At 40.8% G+C, this 25,743-nt stretch overlaps 1 protein-coding gene across 5 annotated transcripts in view; it reads right to left on the bottom strand.

The window, feature by feature from the left end:
- The window catches only part of PCGF3 (polycomb group ring finger 3), a 193,668-nt gene that overhangs the window by 29,770 nt on the left and 138,155 nt on the right, over positions 1-25,743 (bottom strand). For all 5 annotated transcript variants that reach the window (XM_056518265.1, XM_056518267.1, XM_056518263.1 and 2 more), the window contains exon 2: positions 9,472-9,589. In XM_056518265.1, coding sequence (XP_056374240.1) covers positions 9,472-9,580 — 109 coding nt within the window. In that variant the 5' untranslated portion in view covers positions 9,581-9,589. The remainder of the gene's footprint in view (positions 1-9,471; positions 9,590-25,743) is intronic.

The raw sequence follows: 25,743 nt of genomic DNA, 5'->3' as shown, positions 1-25,743 counted from the left end.
AGTGTTTTATGTTGTGTTCCCTCACCCAACACACAGCCATTATTGTCTAAACCTTGTGTAAGGATATAATAAAATATGTAGGGGTTGTACTCAGTTATGTGAGATACTGTACATATTACTTAGGACTCTGTTTTTCTCCTGCATTGTAGACAAACATCAGGAGGAACAGATCACATTGTTGTCATTGAGTTCTTCCTGGAATCTGGCATGTCAGCTGTTATGCCCAATTGGTTAAGAAAGCAAATCGGAAAACGCTTTTTGCTGCAGTTTCCTATCTGCTTTGAAGTTTTGACTGCAAAAGTGTGAAAAGACTGTATGATAACTCAGGTGTGCTCAGATTTTGAGATTGATGCTTCAGACACATGTGAATCCAGACTATTTTAAAAGACGTATTCCTAAGAAATATCCTTACCTTTAAAAGAGCTTAAAATAAATATATAAAACTGTACTCACCTGCAGCTGATCCCCCATTAGTAACAGTCCACGCTCTCAGCACTTTCAGATCTCCATTTATACACAAATGCCCACTGAGACAATTACTTGCCACTGTGGTGACCCACCTCAGCTGGTAACAGGCTGGGTGGGCATTTGCTGTGTCAAGAGAAGAGCAAAAAGCACTTGGCAGAGGTGACCAACACTAGTGGAGATCAGCAGCAGGAGAGTACAGATTTTTTTTTTTTATCTGAAAATTAAGCATTAAATGGAATCTGTCAGATAGTTTCACATAGTGTAACTAATGAAAGCGACAAGCGGGGATTAAAATCACTGTCCTGTGGGCACTTGCTGTATATATAATTATATAAAAACACCAAATTTGTCAGCTTACAAGCAGAAGTTCACAAATTTGAAGGCGTGTATAACCCCAGCCTGGCATTGTGATTAGTTACACTTAGTGGATCCATCCAGCTTTTTAAGCATTTTTGCTGCCTAAAATACCTCACACCTTTCTCAGGTACCATTTCCTAAGATAAGCAGGTATTTTCTTCACCTGTCACAAATTGTAATGTTATGGCTGTTGGGTGTACATTTTTAATAAGAAACAAATCTAAGAATTGTAGATGTATTGTTTGTCTTCTTCTTGTGATTACTCAAGCATGGCTCCCCAGTACCATGCATGTTCAGATTGGCTGAGCGAATATGTTTACAGCAATTAAAAATCGTTATAAAAGGCACTGGGAGATGTCTCTGTTAATAAGTTATCTCACAGGTAACAATTTGTTGTTATTTCAGCTGCTCCTCAACTATCCCATAGAGCAGCATGGCGTCCTGACAAGTTTACTTTGTGTGATTTGTTTGCATCATATATTGTATACATTAGCAGTTTTTAAAATGTTCAAAAATGAGATTTCTGGTATATACTCTATTTTACCTTTACAATAAATTGTTAGATCTATATTAAATACACTTCCAATTTTTAATACAAATATACATTAATTTTGTTCACAACATATATAGCTTTACTCTCTTTCCTGTGGCTTCTTTTCATTAACAGTTAACCCCTTCATGACCCAGCCCATTTTCACCTTCATGACCTGGGCATTTTTTGAAAATCTGACCACTGTCACTTTAAACATTAATAACTTTGGAATGCTTTTACTTATCATTCTGATTCCGAGATTGTTTTTTCGTGACATATTCTACTTTATGTTATCGGTAAAATTTCACTGATATTTGTATCCTTTCTCTGTAAAAAATCTAAAAATTTCATGAAAATTTTGAAAATTTTGCATTTTTCTAACTTTGAAAGTCTCTGCTTGAAAGGAAAATGGATATTCCAAATAAATTACATATTGATTCACATATACAATATGTCTACTTTGTGTTTGCATTAAAAAATTGACAAGTTTTTACTTTTGGAAGACACCAGAGGGCTTCAAAGTTCCGCAGCAATTTTCCAATTTTTCACAAAATTTTGAAACTCGCTTTTTTTCAGGGACCAGTTCAGGTTTGAAGTGGATTTGAAGGGTCTTCATATTAGAAATACCCCATAAATGACCCCATTATAAAAACTGCACCCCCGAAAGTATTCAAAATGACATTCAGTAAGCGTTTTAACCCTTTATGGGTTTCACAGGAATAGCAGCAAAGTGAAGGAGAAAATTCTAAATCTTCATTTTTTACACTCGCATTTTCTTGTAGACCCAATTTTTGAATTTTTACAAGGGGTAAAAGGAGATAAATCACCCTAAAATTTGTAACCCAATTTCTCTCGAGTAAGGAAACACCTCATATGTGTATGTAAAGTGTTCGGCGGGTGCACTACAGGGCTCAGAAGGGAAGGAGCGACAATGGGATTTTGGAGAGTGAGTTTTTCTGAAAGGGTTTTTGGGGGGCATGTCCCATTTAGGAAGCCCCTATGGTGCCAGAACAGTGGACCCCCCCCACATGTGACCCCATTTTGGAAACTATACCCCTCATGGAATTTAATAAGGGGTGCAGTGAGCATTTACACCCCACTGGCGTTTGACAGAAATTTGAAACAGTGGACTGTGCAAATCAAAAATTTAATTTTTCATTTTCACAGACCACTGTTCCAAAAATCTGTCATACACCAGTGGGGTGTAAATGCTCACTGCACCCCTTATTACATTCCGTGAGGGGTGTAGTTTCCAAAATGGGGTCACATGTGGATATTTATTGTTTTGCGTTTGTCAGAACTGCTGTAACAATCAGCCACCCCTGTGCAAATCGCCTCAAATGTACATGGTGCACTCTCCCTTCTGGGCCTTGTTGTGCGCCCCCAGAGCACTTTGCGCCCACATATGGGGTATCTCCGTACTCAGGAGAAATTGCGTTACAAATTTAGAGGGTCTTTTTTCCCTTTTACCTCTTGTGAAAATGAAAAGTATAGGGCAACACCAGCATGTCAGTGTAAAAAATTTATTTTTTTACACTAACATGCTGGTGTAGACCCCAACTTCACCTTTTCATAAGGGGTTAAAGAAGAAAAAGCCCCCCAAAATTTGTAAGGCAATTTCTCCCGAGTACGGCGATACCCCATATGTGTCCCAAAACTGTTGCTCTGAAATACGACAGGGCTCCAAAGTGAGAGAGCGCCATGCGCATTTGAGGCCTGAATTAGGGATTTGCATAGGGGTGGACATAGGGGTATTCTACGCCAGTGATTCCCAAACAGGGTGCCTCCAGCTGTTGCAAAACTCCCAGCATGCCTGGACAGTCAATGGCTGTCCGGCAATACTGGGAGTTATTATTTTGCAACAGCTGGAGGCTCCGTTTTGGAAACAGTAGCGTACCAGACGTTTTTCATTTTTTGGGGGGAGGGGGGCTGTGTAGGGGTATGTGTATATGTAGTGTTTTTTACTTTTTATTTTAGGTTAGTGTCAGTGTAGTGTAGTGTTTTTAGGGTACAGTCGCATGGGCAGAGGTTCACAGCAAGTTTGCCGCTGGAAGTTTGAGCTGCAGCGCAAAATTTGCGCCATCTCAAACTTGCAGCACTCACTGTAAACCTCCGCCCATGTGAGTGTACCCTGTACATTCACATTGGGGGGAGGGGGCAAACATCCAGCTGTTGCAAACTCCGAGCATGCCCTTGAGCTGTCCGTGCATGCTGGGAGTTGTAGTTTTGCAACAGCTGGAGGAACACTGGTTTGGAAACACTAAGTTAAGTAATAAACTTTCAAGTGTTTTGCAACCAAACTTAGTGTTTCCAAACCAGTGTGCCTCCAGCTGTTGCAAAACTACAACTCCCAGCATGCATGGTCTGTCAGTGCATGCTGGGAGTTATAGTTTAGCAACAATTGCAACAGCTGGAGGCACTGAGGTAGGAAACGGACAATGTTTCCCAACTAGTGTGCCTCCAGTTGTTGCAAAACTACAACTCCCAGCATGCCCAGACTGCCAAGGCATGCTGGAAGTTGTAGTTCGGCAATATCTGAAGGATCAGATGTTGCCGAACTACAACTTCCAGCATGCTTGGGCAGTCTGGGCATGCTGGGAGTTGTAGTTTTGCAACATCTGGAGGTCCACAGTTTGGAGACCACTGTATAATGGTCTCCAATCTGTGGTCTTCCAGATGTTAGAGAACTACAACTCCCAGCATGCCTGGACAGACTGAGCATGCTGAGATTTGTAGTTTTGCAACATCTGGAAGAGCACAGATTGGAGACCATTATACAGTGGTCTCCAAACTGTGGACCTCCAGATGTTGCAAAACTACAACTCCCAGCATGCCCAGAAAGCCAAAGGCTGTCTGGGCATGCTGGGAGTTGCAGTTTTGAAACTCCCAGAGGCAGCAGTGAGATCGCTTTACGGCGATCTCACTGCTGCCAATGAAGATGCCGCACTGCTGCCGGAAACTCACCGCCGGGACGCAGCGCTGCCGGGACCGCATGGAGGACGCCGGGACCGCTCGGGACACCGCTCCGACGGGTAAGTGACGCCGGGGGACGGGTCAGGGACACTTAGCAGAGCGGTGTGTGTCCCGATCCCCGTGATCGGGACTCACACACCGCGCTGCTAAGTGTTTTCATAGCGAAACGCTGCTATCAGCTAGTCAGATTTGACCAGCTGATAGCAGCGATCGCTGGGGGGGGGGTGGGGGACGAAACCCCCCGTGGTCGCATGGTAAGATGGCTGGCTATCAGTGATAGCCACCATCTTTCCGGGCGCTGCGGGGTGCCGCGAGTAGCGGCAGTAATGTCCATGACGTACCTGTATGTCATGGGTCGGGAACGCCTTGCCACCCATGACGTACAGGTATGTCATAGGTCGGGAAGGGGTTAAAGGGGTATTCCAGGAATTTTTTTTTATTTGACTATGCTACAGGGGCTGTAAAGTTAGTGTAGTTGATAATATAGTATCTGTACCTGTATGTGACGGTTTTCTCACAATTCTTATGTTATTTTCACCCTAGTGTTTATTTTTTACCAGCATACAAAATTAATGTTGTCTCAGATTTTTCCCAGGTTGCAATGCGGCCGAGACCTGACATCACTAGTCAGCTGATGACAGGGAGCCTGTCTGCTTCAGTGGGTGGAGGGATCGCTTGGTGGGAGAGGGATCAATCTGCAACTAATGCAACAGCTGTAGGCACCGTGATTGAAAACCACAGGTCTTTTGTACTGATGCAGCTCGTTTATGTTTCAATGGGTGGGGTGGCTGATGTGTGGGAGGGAGGCAAATGGGATTTGTAGTAAAAAAAAGAAAACTCAAACAGGAAATACCAGTTCACAAAAATCTAGCCACAGTGTTATGGTAATCTCATAACATAGCCATTTATCCCCAAGACAAGCGCAGATCTTCCCTAAGCAGGTCCATTACTTTCTGCTAGGTACATACTAAAATCACCTTATGGTGGATAACCCCTTTAAGGAAGAATAAAGCAACACTTTTTTATGTAGAAACATGATTTTGTAAGTTACCTGAACATAAGGGCAACACAAAGCCAGGCTTCCATCATAGAGACACTAACCTTGGAGCAGTATAAATTATGGATATGCATAAGCCTATCAAAGGGGATGTCCAGGGAATACCTTTTACTGTGCAATGGGCTGAGGCTGCAGTAAAAACAATACACATTATGTACTTCCTTGTCCATCTTCTCTGCCACTTTAATAGAGATCAATCCTGCTTCTTGGCACTTCCTGGTCTTAGTGTTGAAACAAAGATGTGCCCGCTCAGCCACAGTCACTGCTACAGCAGAGAGAGCACTTCCTTTTGTCGAGACTGAGACCAGGAAGTGCAGTATAGCGGGACCAGGAACTCCATTGAAATGGTAGGGGAGCAGAGCAAGTGAGTAAACCTTCTTTATTGTTATTACTGCAGTCTAAGCCTAAGGCACAATAAAGGTATTCTGTAGACAACGCATTTAAATATACGAGATCTTTCTAATGATCTTTTTATACCTAGGCTGGTAACCATAACAAGGGAGCATCCTCTAGAGAAAAGAAGGTTTCATCATCATCACAGACAGATTCTTTACTGTAAGAGCAGTGAGAGTATGTAACTCTCTGCCACATGATGTTGTGAAGTCTGAATCAATAAACCAGTTCAAGGGGGGTCTGGATGTTTTTCTGCAAAAATACATTACATGTTATGGATAGTAGATTTATGGGGATAGAACATTGATCCAGGCATTTATTCTGATTGCCATATTTGGGTCGGCAAGGAATTTTTCCTGTCATGGGGCAACTGGCATTAGCCTCATGGGAGGTTTTGCGTTCCTCTGGATCATCACAGTAGGGATTTAGGTTAAACTCAATGGACTCTTGTCCTTTTTACTCAACCTTATATACTATGTCTTTCCAATTCCCAGTTTTGCCCCATAGATCTTTCAGCAGCCTAATGACTGTACAATATGTTGAGAACTCTGCATGGTAACATTTTAAGGGTGTTTTCCTGGGTTAGAAAAACATAGCTGCTTTCTTCCAGAAACATTTTGTTACAGAATTGGTATTCTTTGCTAATAAACTAAGTCAAGCAAGCCATATTTGCAACTTTGACATCATAATAACTCTTATGCTTCCCATCCCAGAAATATATATTATAAACCAGATCATTCTTCTATGTTACATTATATAATATTTACACATATTATCGTGTCATGTAAATTTTGAGATCAGTTATTTCACCAGATAAACAATAGATGCGGTTGATGCAGTTGCACATCATAGACATGAAGTCATAACATGAATCAACCTATTGTAACAAATCACACTGAGCCTTTAAATGCATCCAGTGATAGCTTGTTTCCGAGGCTTTCATACCATGTGTCAGCTGCACGACAGCGATAGTCACAGTCACTTACTAAGGGACTGTCACTCCATGGTAGCAAAGTCTGCAAAAAGGGAAGGAGAATAAAATTGGATTGTGTTGTCAATCTACAATAAGCAGGCTGCACTTGCTGCATTCTACCTTTTGGAGTGAAATGATGTAAGCCCTTGGTTGGGTGCACCTTGTAATCCACTTAAAAGGTGCATTTATTATGTTTACTATTATAGTAAATTCATATTAAAGGAACAGCATGAAAACTAAATTTAGATATAACTGTACCAGTATGCTAACACACAGGATCATTTTCGGAATTGATACATTCTACAATACCTGACTGCAATAATACCAAATTATATTGTCATCCATAGTGAGCTTACATAGTGATGAAGAAAAACAGCTCAACCGCTATTGTTTTTTGCATACTGCAATTGCATACTGTTCAAACAACATTCGAGTTTTTAACTTTATTTAAAAAAATTGTTTGTCCCACTATGGGTTATAAAAATGTAAAAGATTGATCAAGACAGGATATACTATGCTCTGTAATACTATGTAATACATATAGTATTCTGCACAGGATTTCAAGCTGTGTTCAGTCATTCAGTTTACATTGAACTTTGCAGCAGAAAATCCTGTGCATCAAATTTGTGCAGAATACTGTACGTGTGAATAGACCATTAAAGGGATTTATTGGTCCAAATATATTGATGGTCTATCCTCAGGATCAGTGGAGTGCTGACACTAAACATCCTTGATGATCAGCTGTGTGTCAGACCTGAGGCTCCAGTATACACAGAGAACAGAGCAGGAAGCATAGTTACATAGGTTTATAAAGTTGTAAAAGGACCATTAAGTTTAACCTATATGCCTATTGCTGTGTTGATCCAGAGAAAGACAAAGAACCCTCACGAGGCTGTCAATTGCCCCATAAAAGGGGATAAATTCTTTCCCAAAGCCAAATATGGCATTCAGAATAAATCCCTGGATAAAAACATTCTGTCCCTGTAGATCTAATACTCATAACCTGTAATAACATTACTCTCTAGAAATGTATACAGGCTCCTTTTAAAGGGTATCTCTCATCAAATAAACTTTTGATATATTTTAGATTAATGAATGTTGAATATCTTTCCAATAGCATGTTAATGAAAAATATGCTTCTTTCTATTGTATTTTTCCCGATCAGTCCTGTCAGCAAGCATTTCTGACTCATGCTGGAGTCCTAAACACTCAGAGCTGTCAGCCTGCTTTGTTCACAGCCAAACAGGCTGTGAACAAAGCAGGCTGGCAGCTCTGAGTGTTCTCTTTTGTGAACAAAGCAGACTGGCAGCTCGTAGTGTTTAGGACTCCAGCATGAGTCTGAAATGCTTGCTGCCAGGACTGGTAGGGAGACCACTAGTGGTCATTTCTTCAAAGTGGAAAATTAAATAGAAAGAAGCATATTTTTTTAATAACATGCAATTGTGAAGTTATTCTGCATACATTAATCTATAATATATCAAAAGTTTTTTTGATGAGAGGTACCCTTTAAACTTTTACTGAGTTCACCATGACCACTTCCTCTGGTAGAGCGTTCCATACTCGTTACTGCTCTTACAGTAAATACCCCCCCCCCCCCCCTGTGCTGGTGTAGAAATCTTCTTTACTTTAGACATAAAGGATGAACCCTTGTTATAGATACAGTCCTGGCTATAAATAGATCATGGGAAAGATCTCTGTACTGGCTAAGCGGCATTATGACACAATGAAACCCCCCGTGTCACTCTGGGCTCAAGAGTCATGCTGCAGCTCAGGAAGAGGTTGGCAGCTGAAGACCAGAGGAGGACACCAGAGGCACCGCTGCAGCCCATGTTTATTTTCATTATGTACTGTATCATGGGCATTGTTCTAAATCACCCCCTCCCGACGGATAACCCCTTTATTGACTAAAAGAATAGCGTATTATATATATAGGAAGAACAAAAGGGTATGGCACTAGAGTGGATGCAGGTAAAAACTGTTTGTTGCTTTATTGAAGATATCGCAGTACAAAGCTGGAAGTCTGACGCGTTTCGCAATAATGCTTAATCGTAGACAGTCTTAATACTAATAATAATACTTAATCGTAGACTTAATAGTTTGAGTCTACGATTAAGCATTATTGCGAAACGCGTCAGACTTCCAGCTTTGTACTGCGATATCTTCAATAAAGCAACAAACAGTTTTTACCTGCATTCACTCTAGTGCCGGACCCTTTTGTTCTTCCTATACAAGCACTTAACCAGAGGCGGTACCGGTCGGCCCGCGGCACAGGTGGAGAGGTGGGCGTGCTAATGGTGAGCGGCTCACAGTCAAGCCTTGAGATTTATATATATATATATATATATATATATATATATATAGTAAGGTTAAAAAAAATCCATGAGTCCATCAAGTTCAACTGAAAACCCTACTGTGTTGATCCAGAGGAAGGCAAAAAATGAGGCTGATGCCAGAGGAAAGATTTCTTTCTGACTCCAATATGGAAATATGGTTGATCCCTGGATCAAGATTCTATCCACATAAATATAGCATACATTTATGTTGTGAAGAACAATGATAATGTTTGTGACACTTATAATAAACACTACTAAAAACAACTCTTATATGAAGCAGAAAAAAATAATTTTTCTATAAAGATTACAATAAAACAAATAAATGATATTGATCATAAAACCTAGAATATGTAATGCTGAAATGTAGAGGCTGGATAATACATACAGGTATGTAAGCATTCCGTCACAGTAGTAGCATCAATGAGATATCCATTGCACAAACGACATGTTATGTGAGCATTAATGTCCCAGAGTTTAATCTTTCGAGTCAGCATCTTTGGTGTCTGCAAAAGAAATAAATACACATTAAGGAAACTATTAAGTTAGAAGATCAATAAAACAGTGTCAAAACACTTCACATTATTAGAACATGCAAGAGAAAAATGGGGAAAAATAAGGGGTGAGAAGATATATATATTTTTTAGAGGGGCTAAAAGAGCAAACCAACAGAGTATTCTGTGTCTTTGTAGTCCAGCCCCAAAATGGTAGACAAAAAAAAAAAAAAAAAAAAGGATAGATGTGTTTTTTGGGTAAGTGGTTAAGCACATATGGTTTATACATAAAAACTACAGATACAGCTATGTTTACACTTGCACTGCAGTTTCTGTTGTAAACAGAAGCCATAACGTAATGCTAGTACTGTCACTATTGGCACTCAAAAGACCTCTGCGACTTACAAGATGTCTATAAGTGCAGCCTATCCCGACCTAAAAAAATACATACACAATTGTTCATCCATGTAGAAGAGAGCACCCCAACCTCTGTTAGCCAGGAGCAGCAGTCAAATATTACATATACTTTTAGCATTTTTACCATAGTCCTAACTGCCAGCGATGCGTTTCGAGCCTAGTATCCGGTTCTGGCAATGCTCTGAACTCTGTTGCCATTAAAGGGGTACTCCAGTGGAAAACTTTTTTTTTTTTCAAATCAATTGGTGCCAGAAAGTTAAACAGATTTGTAAATTATTTGTATTAAAACATCTTAATCCTTCCAGTACTCATTAGCGGCTGTATACTACAGAGAAAATTCTTTTCTTTTTGGATTTCTTTTCTGTCTGACCACAGTGCTCTCTGCTGACACCTCTGTCCATGTCAGGAACTGTCCAGAGCAGGAGCAAATCCCCATAGCAAACCTCTCCTGCTCTGGACAGTTCCTGACATGGACAGAGGAGTCAGAAGAGAGCACTGTGGACAGACAGAAAATTCAAAAATAAAATAATTTCCTCTGTAGTATACAGCAGCTAATAAGTACTGGAAGGGTTAAGATTTTTTAATAGAAGTAATTTACAAATCTGTTTAACTTTTTGGCACCAGTTGATTTAAAAAGATGTTTTCCACCAGAGTATACCTTTAATGCAGACATGTATATGCAGCTGTCACCAGCTGGGGAGTCACAGGCAGGGAAGGAAAAACTGCTTTAGGATGTGTGTTACATAGTAAGCATGGTTGAAAAAAAGAACATATATTCATCAAGTTCAACCAAGGAGGGGAGAATATTCCGTTTTTTTTTATTTTATTTTATTTTTAATTTTTTTTATTAATGCCGAAACGTGCATGGGGTAAGCATGTGGTGGAGGCTCTGTTGCTCTGTGTGTACTTGGGGTAAAATATTTGCACTTTTTTGTCTGACCTGTTTAATACTGTAAGCACTTGCACTTTATTCATAAGTCATGTTTATTATAATTTGTACACATGGTGTAGGTATTTCTGTACTTATTTTAAGTATTACAGTTCACAGTTCTTACCACTAGATGGTAGTAAAAGCATAGTGCACAGAGTTTCACAGGAATGTTAACACCTCTACTTTTAATAGCAGTAAAATGGGATTTTTTGGGTAAACAAACATGTGAAGTTATCTGTACCACAGACCTGTTTTTAATACTATTAGCAAATAGTAAGGAGTACAGTTTCCTTAATCTCAGATTTTGAGGCATCTGTTGGAGTTATGTGTTTGCAGGCATTAACATCTTGACGAAAATTAATCCCCCTCACCAAGTCTTTCTAAACCTATAGCATGTTAATACAGTTTTATCACTTCATATCAAAGATTTATAACCTGTAGTTTAACCATATACCTAGACCTATATAAGAGTGATAGACTCAATTTTATTGTGATTTTAATAGGACTTTTTTGCTGTGGTGTCCAGACCATTTCTGTGCACATCAAGGTTTAATAGACATCTCTGTGTATTTAAATTTATTGATATTCTTTATACAGGTATATTGTAACAAGCATCATTTGGGAACATCTGCAAGGACCCTGAAGACAGTTCTTACTGCTCAACTTGTATCTATTTTTATTTACAATAATTGTACCTATTTTAGAAACAGTACAACTTAACCTGACTGATTGGATACACAACCCACATACTGACATAATAGACAATACTAGAAAAAGGACTATTTCCCTAATATTCTATTATATACACACATTTACAAATCCAAACATAAGACAGTGTACACCCATCCTTTTTATCTTTTATTTTCATTTAGGTTGTTCAAGATATACAACCTTTTTACATCCAAATTCGTCTGGCAATTCTTGTCACCCCCCCCTATGCCTCCCCCCGCCTCCTTTTTTTTTTTTTGGTTCAGCCACCATATTTATTTTTCCCTCACATCAAAGATTACTTCTGATATGTTTGAGATCTCGGTTTGCTGTCAGTGACCACTTACCCATTAGAGTCGGGTCCCTGGCCGTCTTGCTTCATGCACACTAGGTCGTATTACGACCTGTACATGATGCAAGTACAGGAGCATGTGGGCATGTGTAAGATCGGGCTGTGGAATAGAGTTTACTCTTAGGCCATGTTCACACTATGGAATTTCTGCATGGAGAATGTCCGTACGGACATTCCGCAAACTGCGATGTGCCGACATACTATTCTGGCGCTAGGACCGCACAAAATGCAACATCTCATAGACAGCTATGCATTCCGGGCGGACTATGCACAAAGAATGAACGTGTTCATTCTTTGTGCGGACACGGAATGGAAACATCTGGCACAGAAATTCTGCCATGTGCACAGAGCAGCACAATCCCATTGAATGCAACGGGACTCTGCTGCAGTGGAATTTCCGTGCGGACATACCAATTTGAATTCCGCACGGTTATTCCGACGCATGTACCTAGCCTTACAGTTATATCTAAGAGTGGAGAGGGCCTTTCATGACATTGCTGCTCACAATCCAGGACCAAACACCAAGACAGCTTTAAAGGGGTACAAAAGCTGTCTAACCAACTGGTGCCAGAAAGTAAAACAGATTTGTAAATTACTTCTATTAAAAAAATCTTAATTGTTCCAGTACTTCTCAGCTGCTCTATACTACACAGAAAGTTGTATACTTCTTTTCTGTCTGACCACAGTGCTCTCTGCTGCCACCTCTGTCCATTTCAGGAACTGGAGAAGGATAGGTTTGCTATGGGGATTTGTACCTGCTCTGGACAGTTCCTAACATGGACAGAGGTGTCAGCAGAGAGCACTGTAGTCAGACAGAAAAGAACAACTCAACTTCCTCTGTAGTATACAGCAGCTGATAAGTACTGGAAGTAATTTACAAATATGTTTAACTTTCTGAAGCCTATTGATATAAAAATAGTTGTTTTCCACCGGAGCACCCCTTTAAAGTGAAGCCCCAGGAAAAAAGTTACATGACTGCTAAATGTTAGGTCATAAACATATAACATTTTAACTTTTCACTGACCAGATAGAGCCCAAATAACCTCTTGGCAATTAAATGGGCAGTCATCAACTTTATTTTTTTTTAATTTTTTTTATATGTTATAGTCCAATTGATTTTAGACATTGTTCATAAATAAAATATATTAGAAAGATCAGTTTATACATGTTTAATTTTGTTTTGAAAATCCGGCCACTAGGGGTCTCCCTTCTAGTGCCGGCTGTTGAGCGGAGTGACATCACCACTAAATTCGGACTGATCCAGGCCGGACATCAGTCCGAATCGAGTCAGCCAGCGCTCGCTCCCTGCCTGTAAATCAGATATGCGGGAGCGAGCGCTCTGAAAGCTGGGACGGCGCGCATTGGCTCCCTGGCCCTGTGCGCCCTCCCGGCATAGACACGGGGTCTCGGCGGTAAAGAATAGCATGGCAGGTGTGGCAATGCTCCTATACTCCACCTCCCTACATAGCACATGCACTGATAAACAGGGTGGAGGAGACCCCAGAACCGCCTGCCGTGCTATTGGCCACTCATCTATGCGAGGGGAGCGCAGCATAGATGAGTTAAGGGCAGAAGTCGGCACCCAGAAGGCATCAGTGATGTCGTGCCTGCTGGGGAAGTCTGCCTGGTGAGTGAGCACACTATCAAGTAGGCAAAAAGCTATTTCTAAGCTAGTAAAAAAAAAATGTAACCCCTTAAGGACTCAGGGGTACGTCCTGAGTCCGCTCCCGTGCTATAACGTGTGGCCACAGCCACACAGTGGGTGTGGCCCCGGCACCTAGCAACGGCCGGGACCCGTGGCTAATAGCGCCCGGCACTGATCCCCGGTGCCGCGCGCTATTAACTCTTTGAACGCCGCGTCTAAAATGAAAGTAAAACGTTGCCAGTTAGCTCAAGGGGCTGTTCAGGATCGCTGCTGTGAAATCGCGGCATCCCAAATAGCTGTAAGACACAAGGAGGGTCTCCTGCTTGCATCCTGGTGTCCGATCGCGAATGAATGCTCAGTGACTGAGATCCAGGCATGAGCAATCAAGCAGAATCATTGATCAATGGTTTCCTATGAGAAACCATTGCTCAATGTAAGAGATCAGGGCATGCAATTTTATAGCCACTAGAGGGGGCTATAACACTGCAAAAAAAAAAGGGGAAAAAAAAGGGAATAAAGATCATTTAACCCCTTCCCTAATAAAAGTTTGAATTCCCCCCCCCCCTTTTTCCCATTTTTTTCTTCAATTTTGTTGCACAATGATTTTTTGTTTGTTTCGCCGTAGATTTTTGGGTAAAATGACTGATATAATTACAAAGTAGAATTTGTGGCGCAAAAAATAAGCCATCATTTGGATTTTTAGGTGCAAAATTGAAAGGGTTAAGATTTTTTAAAGGTAAGGAGGAAAAACGAAAGTGCAAAAATGGGAAAAACGCGAGTCCTTAAGGGGTTAAAGGCAGGGAGGGGGTTAGGGATAAATGGGCAATAGGTAGGGACAGGAAAAAAATGAGATGGTGGGAGCTACACTTTAAAGACTATGGGACTGTGTGAACATCAGGAGCTTTTCCCGTGTACATGCTAGACAGAGTAAAAACGTTATGTGAACAGCCCTTTACTGCTATAAGGTATGATCAGACAACTGATTAAAGCCTAACAAGGCGCACCTCAAGGTTAGGAGTAGAGATGAGAGAATTTACAGTGATTCGATTCGTCACAAACTTCTCAGCTCAGCAGTTGCTGACTTTAGCCTGCATAAATTAGTTCAGCTTTCAGTTGTTCTGGTGGGCTGGAAAAGGTGGATACAGTCCTAAGGGAGAGTCTCCAGCCCATCGGAGCACCTGAAAGCTGAACTAATTTATGCAGGCTAAAGTCAACAAACACCGAGCCGAGAAGTTTGTGACAAATTGAATCACTGTAACTTCGCTCATCTCTAGTTAGGAGCACATGTTGCAGATATGCTGCAGAAAATGTGCCAGAAGTGGTTCCAGATGGGAGGGGGAAGTAGAACAACTACCTTTATATTTCCACATCTGCCTTTGGTTAATTTTCTACTACAGAAAATCTGCAGCATATCTGCAATATGTGTTCCTAGCCTTAGATTTGTGCTATGAATGTTCTACAGGTGTGCAGCCCCACTGCTAAATGAGGTTACTTTATTTGTTTCTACCATAGTGTTTAATGGTGTCAACACATAATAAACACCCCCAACCCTAGAAGTGTAGTAAGCATTTTCAACCCATAGGTTTTTTTATTGACTTTTCAGGATAAGCTGCTCTGTGTGTGTGTGTACATGAGGAGCAGCACTATTTGTGGCCATTATATAACTCGTATTTGGCATTTTTAGCAGCTTCTGCTCTGCAAGTTCATCTATAATTTTCTGGGGTTTTTTCAGAGCTGGTAGGTGGAGTTGAATATCTAGGATACAAACCTATCATCATGACAATCTGAGGAAGGGGATAAAGCCCCAGAAAAGCGTAATTGTCTTTATTGTTATATAATCGTTCCAATAAACAGGTCCTGGATTAGAACAATATCTGTGCCTTGGAGCCTTTATTGAATACAGCAGTGCCTGGTTATCAAAGCGTCATCTTTTCCTTTACCGTGAAATGTCAAAGGTGTCTGCCACACACTGCACAAGTGTTTGTTTATGTGCATGTATATGTATGTTTTAGCATAACTTTTGAACAGCTGGAAAAACTTTGATTAAACTAGGTACACGTTTATTATATTTCAAATAAAAATATTAGTAGAGTTTAGGGATGTCCAAATATCTCTGCAGCCTGAGTGTGAAATAGCAGAGCCTCAAGCAAGACTATGCGGCTTTCGATACACACGTGCAACTCTGTATTAGCGAGATTACCCTAGAAATTTAAATATCCTATCCTGCCACTGACCAACATCAGTGTTGAGTATTCCTTAACTGTCCAGCAGGTAGGTTTCAAGAAAATTTGTGGGGGCAGGTAGAGAAGATGTTTTGTGGGCTGAGAGAAGAGTGAGGGGGAGAGAAAACATCAATTTGGGACAAGGAGAGAGCATTAAAGTGCTGCTGCAGTGAGGAGTGCAGAGAGGACAAGCAGCCTATCAGTGCTAGGAAAGCTAGGTGGCTCACAGTATGCATGATACCCAGCTTTCACCATCTCCTGAAGAGCTCCAATATGGCCTCTTTACCAGACAAATATTCTCTTCAGAAGACTGGGAAAGCTGGGTGGCAGGACCCACAGTACTTCTCCAACCCAGTCTCCCAAAGAGTTTATCTGTCTGGTAAAGCAGCCAAATTGCAGACATAAAGAGAAGTAGCAGATGCAAGCTATTTCCTGAAATTGATTTAATTATTGATTGGTTTAATGAGTGAAAATACCTCCAACTAAACATAATGCTATAAGCCAATTGAAAAAAAAAAAAAATTAAAAAAGGACTGTGTTCCACTTCCACAAGGTTTAGGTAGGAAAACCGGACAATGCCAGGTACTCAGCTAGTAAGATATATTGCAAAGTTTCTTAGATTTGCTTGTACTATTGATCTGTGCAATATTGGAAATGACAGTACCTATTTTAGCATATAGACCCTCTGCTATGACGCTTGAAATTTAGCTCTGGGGGGCTCTCATGTCTCTTGATAATCTTTCTGATCAACTGAATGTACCACAGGTGGACTATACAGGATTTGGCAACATACACTTCTGTCTGTGTAAGGTCTCACAACAAACCTAAACCATTATGTGGAAAAAGAGCTCAGAGAAAGGACAGTGTGGAGGCACAGATACAAAAAAGTCTGCTACACTGAAAGTTCCCAAGAACACAGACTCTTAACCCCTTAAGGACGGACCCATTTTTTACAGAATGACCAGGCTCTTTTAAAAAAAAAAAAAATTGGACATGTGCCTCTTCAAATGGTAATAACTTTAGAATGCTTTTTCTGAGCGGAGCGATTCTGAGATAGTTTTTTCGTCACATATTGTACTTTATATAACTGGTGCATTTTTGTTGACATCTATAAAATTTTTTGTGGAAAACTACAAAATATAGTGAAAAACGTGAAAATTTCTGGCGTTTTAAAAAAAAAATTTATGGTGTACACTGTGCGGTAAAAGTGATGTTATGTTTATTCTGTGGGTCAGTACGATTATGGCGATAACCATCTTATATCACTTTCTATGTTCTTTTTCCTTTTCTGAGCAAAATAATTTTCCTGGCATTCATTTTCCAACAGCCATAACTTTTTTATTTTTTGTCCAACGCCAATGAATGAGGGCTTATTTTTTGCGGGATAAGCTATGTTTTTTATTGGTATCATACCTGCTACCTTTTGATCTTTTTTATTCCGCTATTTGTACCAAAATTGGCGAATTTAGCGGTTTTTTTTTCTACGGTGTTCACCGTGCAGGATAATTTACATTATAGTTTTTTAGTACATGAGGTTATGGATGTGGCAATACCTATTATGTATATGATTTGTGTTTTTGATCTTTTTTGATAAAACAGGGTTTTATCGGGAGAGTGGTATTTTTTTTGTTTAGTTTTTTATTTTTATTATTGTTTTTTACACTTCATACATGTATTGAAGAACCTTTTATTATTTTATTTTTCACTTTTTACAGGTTATACTATGCTACAATACATTTGTACTGCAGCTCAGTATAACCTGATGATGAGCTGCACACACACCAGCCTCTGGTTGGATCTCACAGGCTTCCATAGCAGGAAGACAGAAACCAACGACGACTCGCGAGCACACTCCCCCTGTCAACACCATAGATGCCGTGATCAGGACTGATCACGGCATCTATGGGGTTAATGCTGCCGGGACCGGCGCAATCACGGTCCTGGCAGCTGTGGCGGGACCCCGGCTGTGATCGACAGCCGGGTCCCGCCGCCGAACTCCTGCTCTGCCCGTGGCAGTGCAGGAGATCGCTATGATGTATGCATACGTCCCAGCACGCGAACGCGTCAGGTGCTGGGACGTTTGCATACGTCCTATAACGGGAAGGGGTTAATGTCCCTGAGTGGTCCAGACAGAACCCTCACTGAACTCAATGAAACATCTCTGGAGAGACCTAAAAAGTCTGTTCACTGACGGTTCCCATCTAACCTGATAGAACTTGAGAGGATCTGCAAAGAATAGCAGAAAATGCCAGAATCCAGGTGCAAACCTTGTGGCATAATCCTCAAGAAGACTGAAAGCGGTCTTTTCTGCCATAGGCACTTCAACTAACTACTGTGTAAAGAGTCTGAATTCTTATATCCATGCAATATTTTAGTTTTTTTCTTTTTAATAAATTTGCTAACAATTTCTAAAATTCTGTCTTCACATTCTCATTAAGGCTAAGTTTCCACAGTTTTTTTTTCTGGCAGTTTTTGGTAAACTGCCACTGCAGTTTTTGAGCCAAAGTAGAAGTGGATCCATAAGGGAGGAGAAGTGTAAGTCCTTCCTTTATATGTCCTCTTCATTTTGAATACATTTCTGGCTTTGGCTCAAAAACTGCAGTGGTAGTTCTCCAAAAACTGCCAGGAAAGAAACCAAGTGGAAACTTAGCCTAAAGGGTACTGAGTGCAGAATGATGAGTGAAAACACACATTTTATTAAAATTTAACACAAGGTTGCAACATAATTAAACATGTTCGGTAAAATTTCAGTCCTTTAAACTTTTTTCACATTTTAAGTCCAAGGAGCCTGCCTACTGCAGTGAGAGAGAACAGGTAGCGAACCAGGGAGTGGAGCACATAACCGCATGCTTCTTTCGACCTGTTATAGAGATTGGTGGAGGTCTGAACACTCAGACTACAACCAATGAAAGTTTTTGATTCTGACATGGTTCAGCATACATGTCAAAAGTTTTTTCTGACGACAGGGACTCTAAGGCTAAGTTTCCACTTGGTTTTTTGTCTGGCAGTTTTTGAATATCTGCCATTGCAGTTTTTGAGCCAAAGCCAGAAATGCATTCAAAAGGAATAGGACATATAAAGGAAGGACTTACACTTCTCCTCCCTTATGGATCCACTTCTGACTGTGGCTCAAAAACTGCAGTGGCAATATTCTAAAAACTGCCAGAAAAAAAAGTGGAAACTTAGCCTAAGTGCACTTTTTAAGCCTTTTACAAAATTAGGCAATTCTCATTAGGGAACACATGGTTTTGTGTTTTTTTTTATTTTTTATTTGTTTTTGTGTTAGGTGATTGCAGTGTTTTGTAAAATTGATCAAATAGTGTAAAGGCACTGCCAAAGCAACTATTGGCACCCTCTTTCAACTAATTTAAGGGGCTAAACAGCCAGGATCAATTTTATTACATATGTACACAAATGGAAATCTTAAGTACATTTTGCACATAATGTACCGTATATGTAGGTCAAATGTCTAGAATGTGTTAAACATATAGGTAAAAGTATTTGTAAAGAAACCATAGCAGTAAAATGCTTTTATCATGTCCTACAAAAACATAGAACATAAAAATAAAATGCTGAAAATAATAAGCTCTATGGCAACTAAATGTAAGTCTTAACTCTGACAGAGGGAGTTTAACCCCTTAACGACCACAGATGTAAGTGTACGTCCTGGTTTGGCGGTACTTCGCGCACCAGGACGCACATTTACATCCTGTGTATGACCACGAGCATCGGAGCAACATACATGGCAGGTTCCGGCTGCTAGCAGCAGCCGGGGACCGGCCGGTAATGGCAGACATCCGGGATCGCGCGGATGTCCGCCATTGACCCCTCAGATGCTGTGATCAGTACAGATCACGGCATCTGCAGCAATGCGCATGTTAGAGTAGTTAATCGGATCGTCCGCGGTACTGCCACGGGGATCCGATCATCTGTATTGGCGGACGGAAGTCCCCTCACCTGCTTCCCGGCGTTTACTGCTCTGGTCTGAGATCGAGCAGGCCAGAGCAGGAGATCACCGATAACACTGATCAGTGCTATGTCCTATACATAGCACTGAACTGTATTAGCAATCAAATGATTACTAGAAATAGTCCCCTATTCGGAATTTAAAAAGTGTAAAAAAAAGTTGAAAAAAGTAAAAAGTAAAAAAAAAAAAAAAGTGAAAAATTCCCTCCCCCAATAAAAATGAAAATTGTCAGTTTTTCCCATTTTACCCCCAAAAAGCGTAATTTTTTTAAATAAACATATTTGGTATCGCCGCATGCATAAATGTCAGAACTATCAAAATATAATGTTAATGATCCCGTACGGTGAAAGGCGTCACATTTTAAATCGAAAAAAAAAAATTATAAAACATTATCTAAAATTGTTATATATGCAAATGTGGTATTGATAAAAAGTACAGATGACAGTGCAAAAATGAGCCCTCATACCTCCCTATATACGGAAAAATGAAAAAGTTATAGGTGGTCAATATAGGGCAATTTTAGATTACTGATCTTGTACAAAAAGTTTTAGATTTTAAGTGGTACAAAAATATAAAAGTATCTAGCTATGGGTATCATTTTAATCGTATTGACCCACAGAATAAAGAACATATGTAATTTTTATCGTAAAGTGTACAGTGTGAAAATGAAAACCTCCAAAATGTGCAAAATTGTGGTTTTTATTTAAATTTCCTCCCTAAAAAATGGGAGTTTGGCGTACATTTTATGGTAAAATGAGAGGTTTCATTACAAAGTACAATTGGTCACGCAGAAAACAAGCCCTTATATGGGTCCGTCGATAGAAATATAAAAGTGTTATGGATTTTAGAAGGTGAGGAGGAAAAAATGCAAAAATAAAATTGGCCTGGTCCTTATGGTTAAAATGGGCTTGGTCCTTAAGGGGTTAAAAAAAATCATATAATGAGTAATACTAAGAGACATCTCTGCATTTTGCTGCGATATGTAAAAATCCTTGGTAAAAATGCACCAGTTTTGTGAAAATCACAGTAAATTTGTGGTGTTTTTGCAGCATACTAAAGGCCTAGAAAGGGGTTAAATGCAAAACTTGGCAGACAAAGTAATCAAGTGGGTGGGAGCAAAACGCTGAAAACTTAAAGGGGTTGTGCGCTGCCCTGCAGTTCAGAGCTCCGCTCACAGCATCCGGAAGTTCATTACTCCGAACGCTGTGTGCGGGCTTCCGTGTTCGCAGCCGCCGGGCGTGACGTCACGCCCGGCCCCTTCCTGACGTCTCGCCCGCCCCCTCAACGAAAGTCTATGGGAAGGGGGCGCGACTGCTGTCACGCCCCCTTCCCATAGACTTTGGTAGAGGGGGAGGGTGTGACGTCACGAGAGGGCGGGCAAGACGTCACAAAGGGGCCGGGCGTGACGTCACGCCCGGCGGCTGCGAACACGGAAGCCCGCACACAGCGTTCGGAGTAATGAACTTCCGGATGCTGTGAGCGGAGCTCCGAACTGCAGGGCAGCGCACAACCCCTTTAAAGGAGATTTATCATACAGAAAAAACGTATCCCCTAGCCAAATGAGAGAGCCGGGGTCCCCTGCAGGAGATCATGGGGGGTTTGACCTTTGGATAGGGGATATCTTTTTCCAGCATGATCAATTGCTTTAAAAAAAACAAAGCATCACAACACTATGCACAACAGCTACCAGGTATTGTGGGCAGCATATAGGCCATCAGGGAGATGAAAAGGTCCCTTTTAAGGAAATGGAAGTTGAGATTCCATTGGTTGATAAGTGCAACAAAAATAGCATTTATTTTACAGAGTTTTGATCAAGCTAAGCTGGCTAGAATAAGTTTCATATGTGCACAGAATTATTAAAGAGGTTAACCCATCAATCACAAGTACAGAGGTTCCTTGTCCCCACACAAATGGAACAGAAGAGTACATGGTAGTTCTCAGCTCAGTTCACTCTTAATTGGACTTCCAATCACTTCCAAGTAGAGGAGTGCTACTGGATTGGGATGCCACAGGTCTCAATAAAATAATTGGTTTGGTATTCAGTCTATCTAAGTAAAGATACAAATATTAAAATGCATATGTATAAGCTGTGATGATGCCCCCTTCCAGTGGTGTTGTGTATAACACAGCGCTGGGAGAAGGAGTTCATCCTGACCACAGCCTATAACTTCCTCCCATTGCTCAGTATCACAACCACCCAGGAGGGAGAGAGAAAAGGGTCATTACCCAGATAAGGCAGATCTGATGTGACATGATAGGCTGAGGGGGCAAATCCTAATGTAATGGGGAATTTGATAAAAATTGCTCAAGGGGAGAGGTGATAAATGGGGGAATGAAATGTACATGAAATTGGGTGAAAGGGAGGGAGTGGAATTGACAACATATATGTGTGAAAAGATTTTTCAGCCAGTTGTGATGTTTTGAAAAGCTGAGAGTTTTATTAGGCTAATAAAAATAGGCGCACTTATTTGTCATGTATGTAGTGCTTGTCTGTTTTACATTTTGTTGTATAGTAAAGTATCATTTTATATTCTTTTCTATTTTGGGTAGATTGATCAGACATCGAGCAATAAACAAGAGGCAGAGAAAAGCAGCTGTAACATTAAAAAGAGGCAAGGTTGAAAATATTCTATATTTACAGAAGTGTGTAACTTTATATGCCCTACAATTTATAAATTGATTATGGAGATGAAAATACTTCTTTAATAACAATATATTGTGTGATATTGTGAAGATGCGTCACAAAAGTAATAAGAGTTGCTTCACAGGCTTCAATAATCAAGTGGTTAGGCCACCAAGTCCGAGGGATCAGTGTGTGTAGGTGTAGATCAGGACAAATCATGAGCATTCCTTGCACAACAGCCTAGTCTAGATTGAAGAATATCTGCTGTGCTGTATCATTTCCAAGATTGTTTAAAGGCTATAAACATTATTACAGACAGTTTATTTACCTAATGTATCTAAAAAAAAAGTGAATGAATTAAAAATGTCCTACTGTTAAATTTCTAGAGCTCATCTATTGTTATCATGGAGATGTATGCTTTTGCAGTCATACTTCCTACGGAATAAACATTAGCATTAAAGGAGTAGTCCAGTAGTGAACAAGTGGTGAACAACTTATCCCCTATCCTAAGGATAGGGGATAAGTTGCAGATCGCGGGGGGTCTGACCGCTGGGGCCCCCCGCGATCTCCTGTATGGGGCCCCGACAGCCCGCGCGAAGGGGGCGTGTTGACCCCCGCACGAAGTGGCGGCCGACACGCCCCCTCAATACAACTCTATGGTAGAGCCGGAGTGCTGCCTTCGGCAATCTCCGGCTCTGCCATAGTGATGTATTGAGGGGGCGTGTCAGCCGCCGCTTCATGCGGGGGTCGACACCCACTATATGGCCGGAGAGCCTGGCCCCCGTACAGAGAGATCGCAGGGGGCCCCAGCGGTCGGACCCCCTGCGATCTCAAACTTATCCCCTATCCTTAGGATAGGGGATAGATTTTTCACCACTGGACTACCCCTTTAAGTAGGGACCGTTGGAGATATGACTAGAGTACAGTATTAAAGATACCACAGGCTTTGTTTTCCCTTACCATGGAGACATCTACATCTGTATAGGAACTGAAAAGTAAAAAGATGAATTTTTATCATAATTAGTTAATAATAATTAAAATGTTTATCCAACGAAAATCTTTATTTTTCTCCATATGCCCAAAATGCCGACATAAAAAAAATAAACCTAGACTTACCTTCTGCCAATCTCCTGGTGACTCCAGTGTCGCCATCCTGGTTTGCACTGCAATCCTCATCCAGCTTTTAAAGGGGTATTCCAGGAAAAAAGTTTTTTTTATCAACTGGCTCCAGAAAGTTAAACAGATTTGTAAATTACTTCTATTAAAAAATCTTAATCCTTTCGGTACTTATGAGCTTCTGAAGTTAAGGTTGTTCTTTTCTGTCTAAGTGCTCTCTGATGACACGTGTCTCGGGAAACACCCAGTTTAGAAGAGTTTTACTATGGGGATTTGCTTCTAAACTGGGCGTTTCCCGAGACACGTGTCATCAGAGAACACTTAGACAGAAAGAACAACCTTAACTTCAGAAGCTCATAAGTACTGAAAGGATTAAGATTTTTTAATAGAAGTAATTTACAAATCTGTTTAACTTTCTGGAGCCAGTTGATATATAAAAAAGGTTTTTTTCCTGGAGTACCCCTTTAATCGCTTGCCAGGAAAATGAAGACTAGGAAGAAGACCAGGGCCCAGGCCCAATCCATCATATTGCCGCTCAGCCAATAACCGCAAAGGCAGGACATTGCTGCGGACAGCGATTAGCTGAGCTGCAGTGTGAGGCCCAAGAGCAAGTAAAGGGGATTGCAGCAGAGACTGGGACAGTGATGTTGGAGTCACAGGGGAAACAGCAAGAGGTAAATAAAGTTTTACTTTTTTTTATGCTGGCATTCTGAGCACATGGAGAAACAAAAGATTTTCGCCAGAGAACCCCTTAAAGAACAAACTCTGTTTACTTTTGATTTAGATAACCTAGGAAAGTGGACAAGGCCCTAAATATGCATCAAAATCTGTATTGGTATTGTTTTGCTATATTTTTTTTATTATTATTGTTAATATTAAAAAGTATGAAAACTGTAATACAATAAAAAGCTATTAATTCAATCTTCATGAGACTTTTACATATTTATAAAAAACAAAAACAAAAAAACAAACACATTAGCTATTCATTAAAATCAACCTTTGAGTAGGTGGGACCTGGGGGACAGTTTTGCAATCATCTAGTAGATACAAGTCTGTTTATATACTAGTCCTTTTTTAGTCCATCTGCATTCCTCACTAAAAATTATTCCTATCACTGCATTCAAACCATTTTTTCTTAGGAGCCCTTTTGATTTTTGGTTGGTCTTTTTCCATTTCACAACATTAGCAGCTGTAGGATCTGGGGCTGCATGCGCCCCCTGTCACTAAAGCAATGTTGTCATTTCCTCACACAACTGCTGACAAAAAAGCTGTAACAGAGGCCTTGTTTAGTCGCTCGAAAATAAAAGGTTACCTTCTAAATATTTGCTTTACTCGTATGATCAATGGCCATTTGCCCGGTGATTGTTGTGGCTGCAGAGAGCCTTGTTTAACTGTCCAATTCAGTGATATAATTCATATTAAGATGTCAGCTACAAATGTGTTAACATATAATGTGTTCTACAAACAACCACTAAGCTACCAAAATATACATATTGTGAAAGCACACAGCATACCATGTATACAAACGCAATTTAAAGGGAAAACGACAGTCTGTTCACCCACACTAAACGCAATACACTGGGTACACTGTACAGTAGTAAAACGAGTTGTCACATAAATCGGTCAAGTGGTTTAAAAGTTATGGCTCATGGTAGCGGCATTGCTAAAAGTCTTCTGTGCACAATGGAGGCAGGGGAGCAAGCTTGCCAAGCTCCCCCACCTCCTCTCTATGCCGCGCAATGCCTGTCTTTCATGTGCATATTACATTTTCCTGATTCTCACATCCTGGTGACGTGAGGGCCAGCGGCCACGTGAGAGCTCTGCTATCCTCGGGTGTAAAGAGGGAGCGGTGCCTGCGCCCTGCAACAATAGGATGTGAGAGTCAGGTAAATTGAATATTCATATAAAGGACAGGCATTGCACTACATAGAGAGGAGGTGGGGAAGCTTGCTGGACCGATTTATGTAAGTGATCTCGTTTTACTGCTGTTTACCCTTACTATGGGTAGGGTTACACGTAACGGATCAGCAGCGTATTTTATGCTGTGGATCCTCTGGTGACCCGACCCATATAGTGTGCCTCCAGCTGTTGCCACTCCCCTGCCCCCTGGCCTGCTCACAGTGGCAAGCCACGAATCCAAGCAGCCACACAGGGGCCTGCGAGTCACCGTGCGCATGTGCAGTGC

Source organism: Hyla sarda, chromosome 1 (genome assembly GCF_029499605.1).
Source record: "Hyla sarda isolate aHylSar1 chromosome 1, aHylSar1.hap1, whole genome shotgun sequence".
Lineage (NCBI taxonomy): Eukaryota > Metazoa > Chordata > Amphibia > Anura > Hylidae > Hyla > Hyla sarda.
This window is presented reverse-complemented; position numbering and strand designations above follow the sequence as displayed.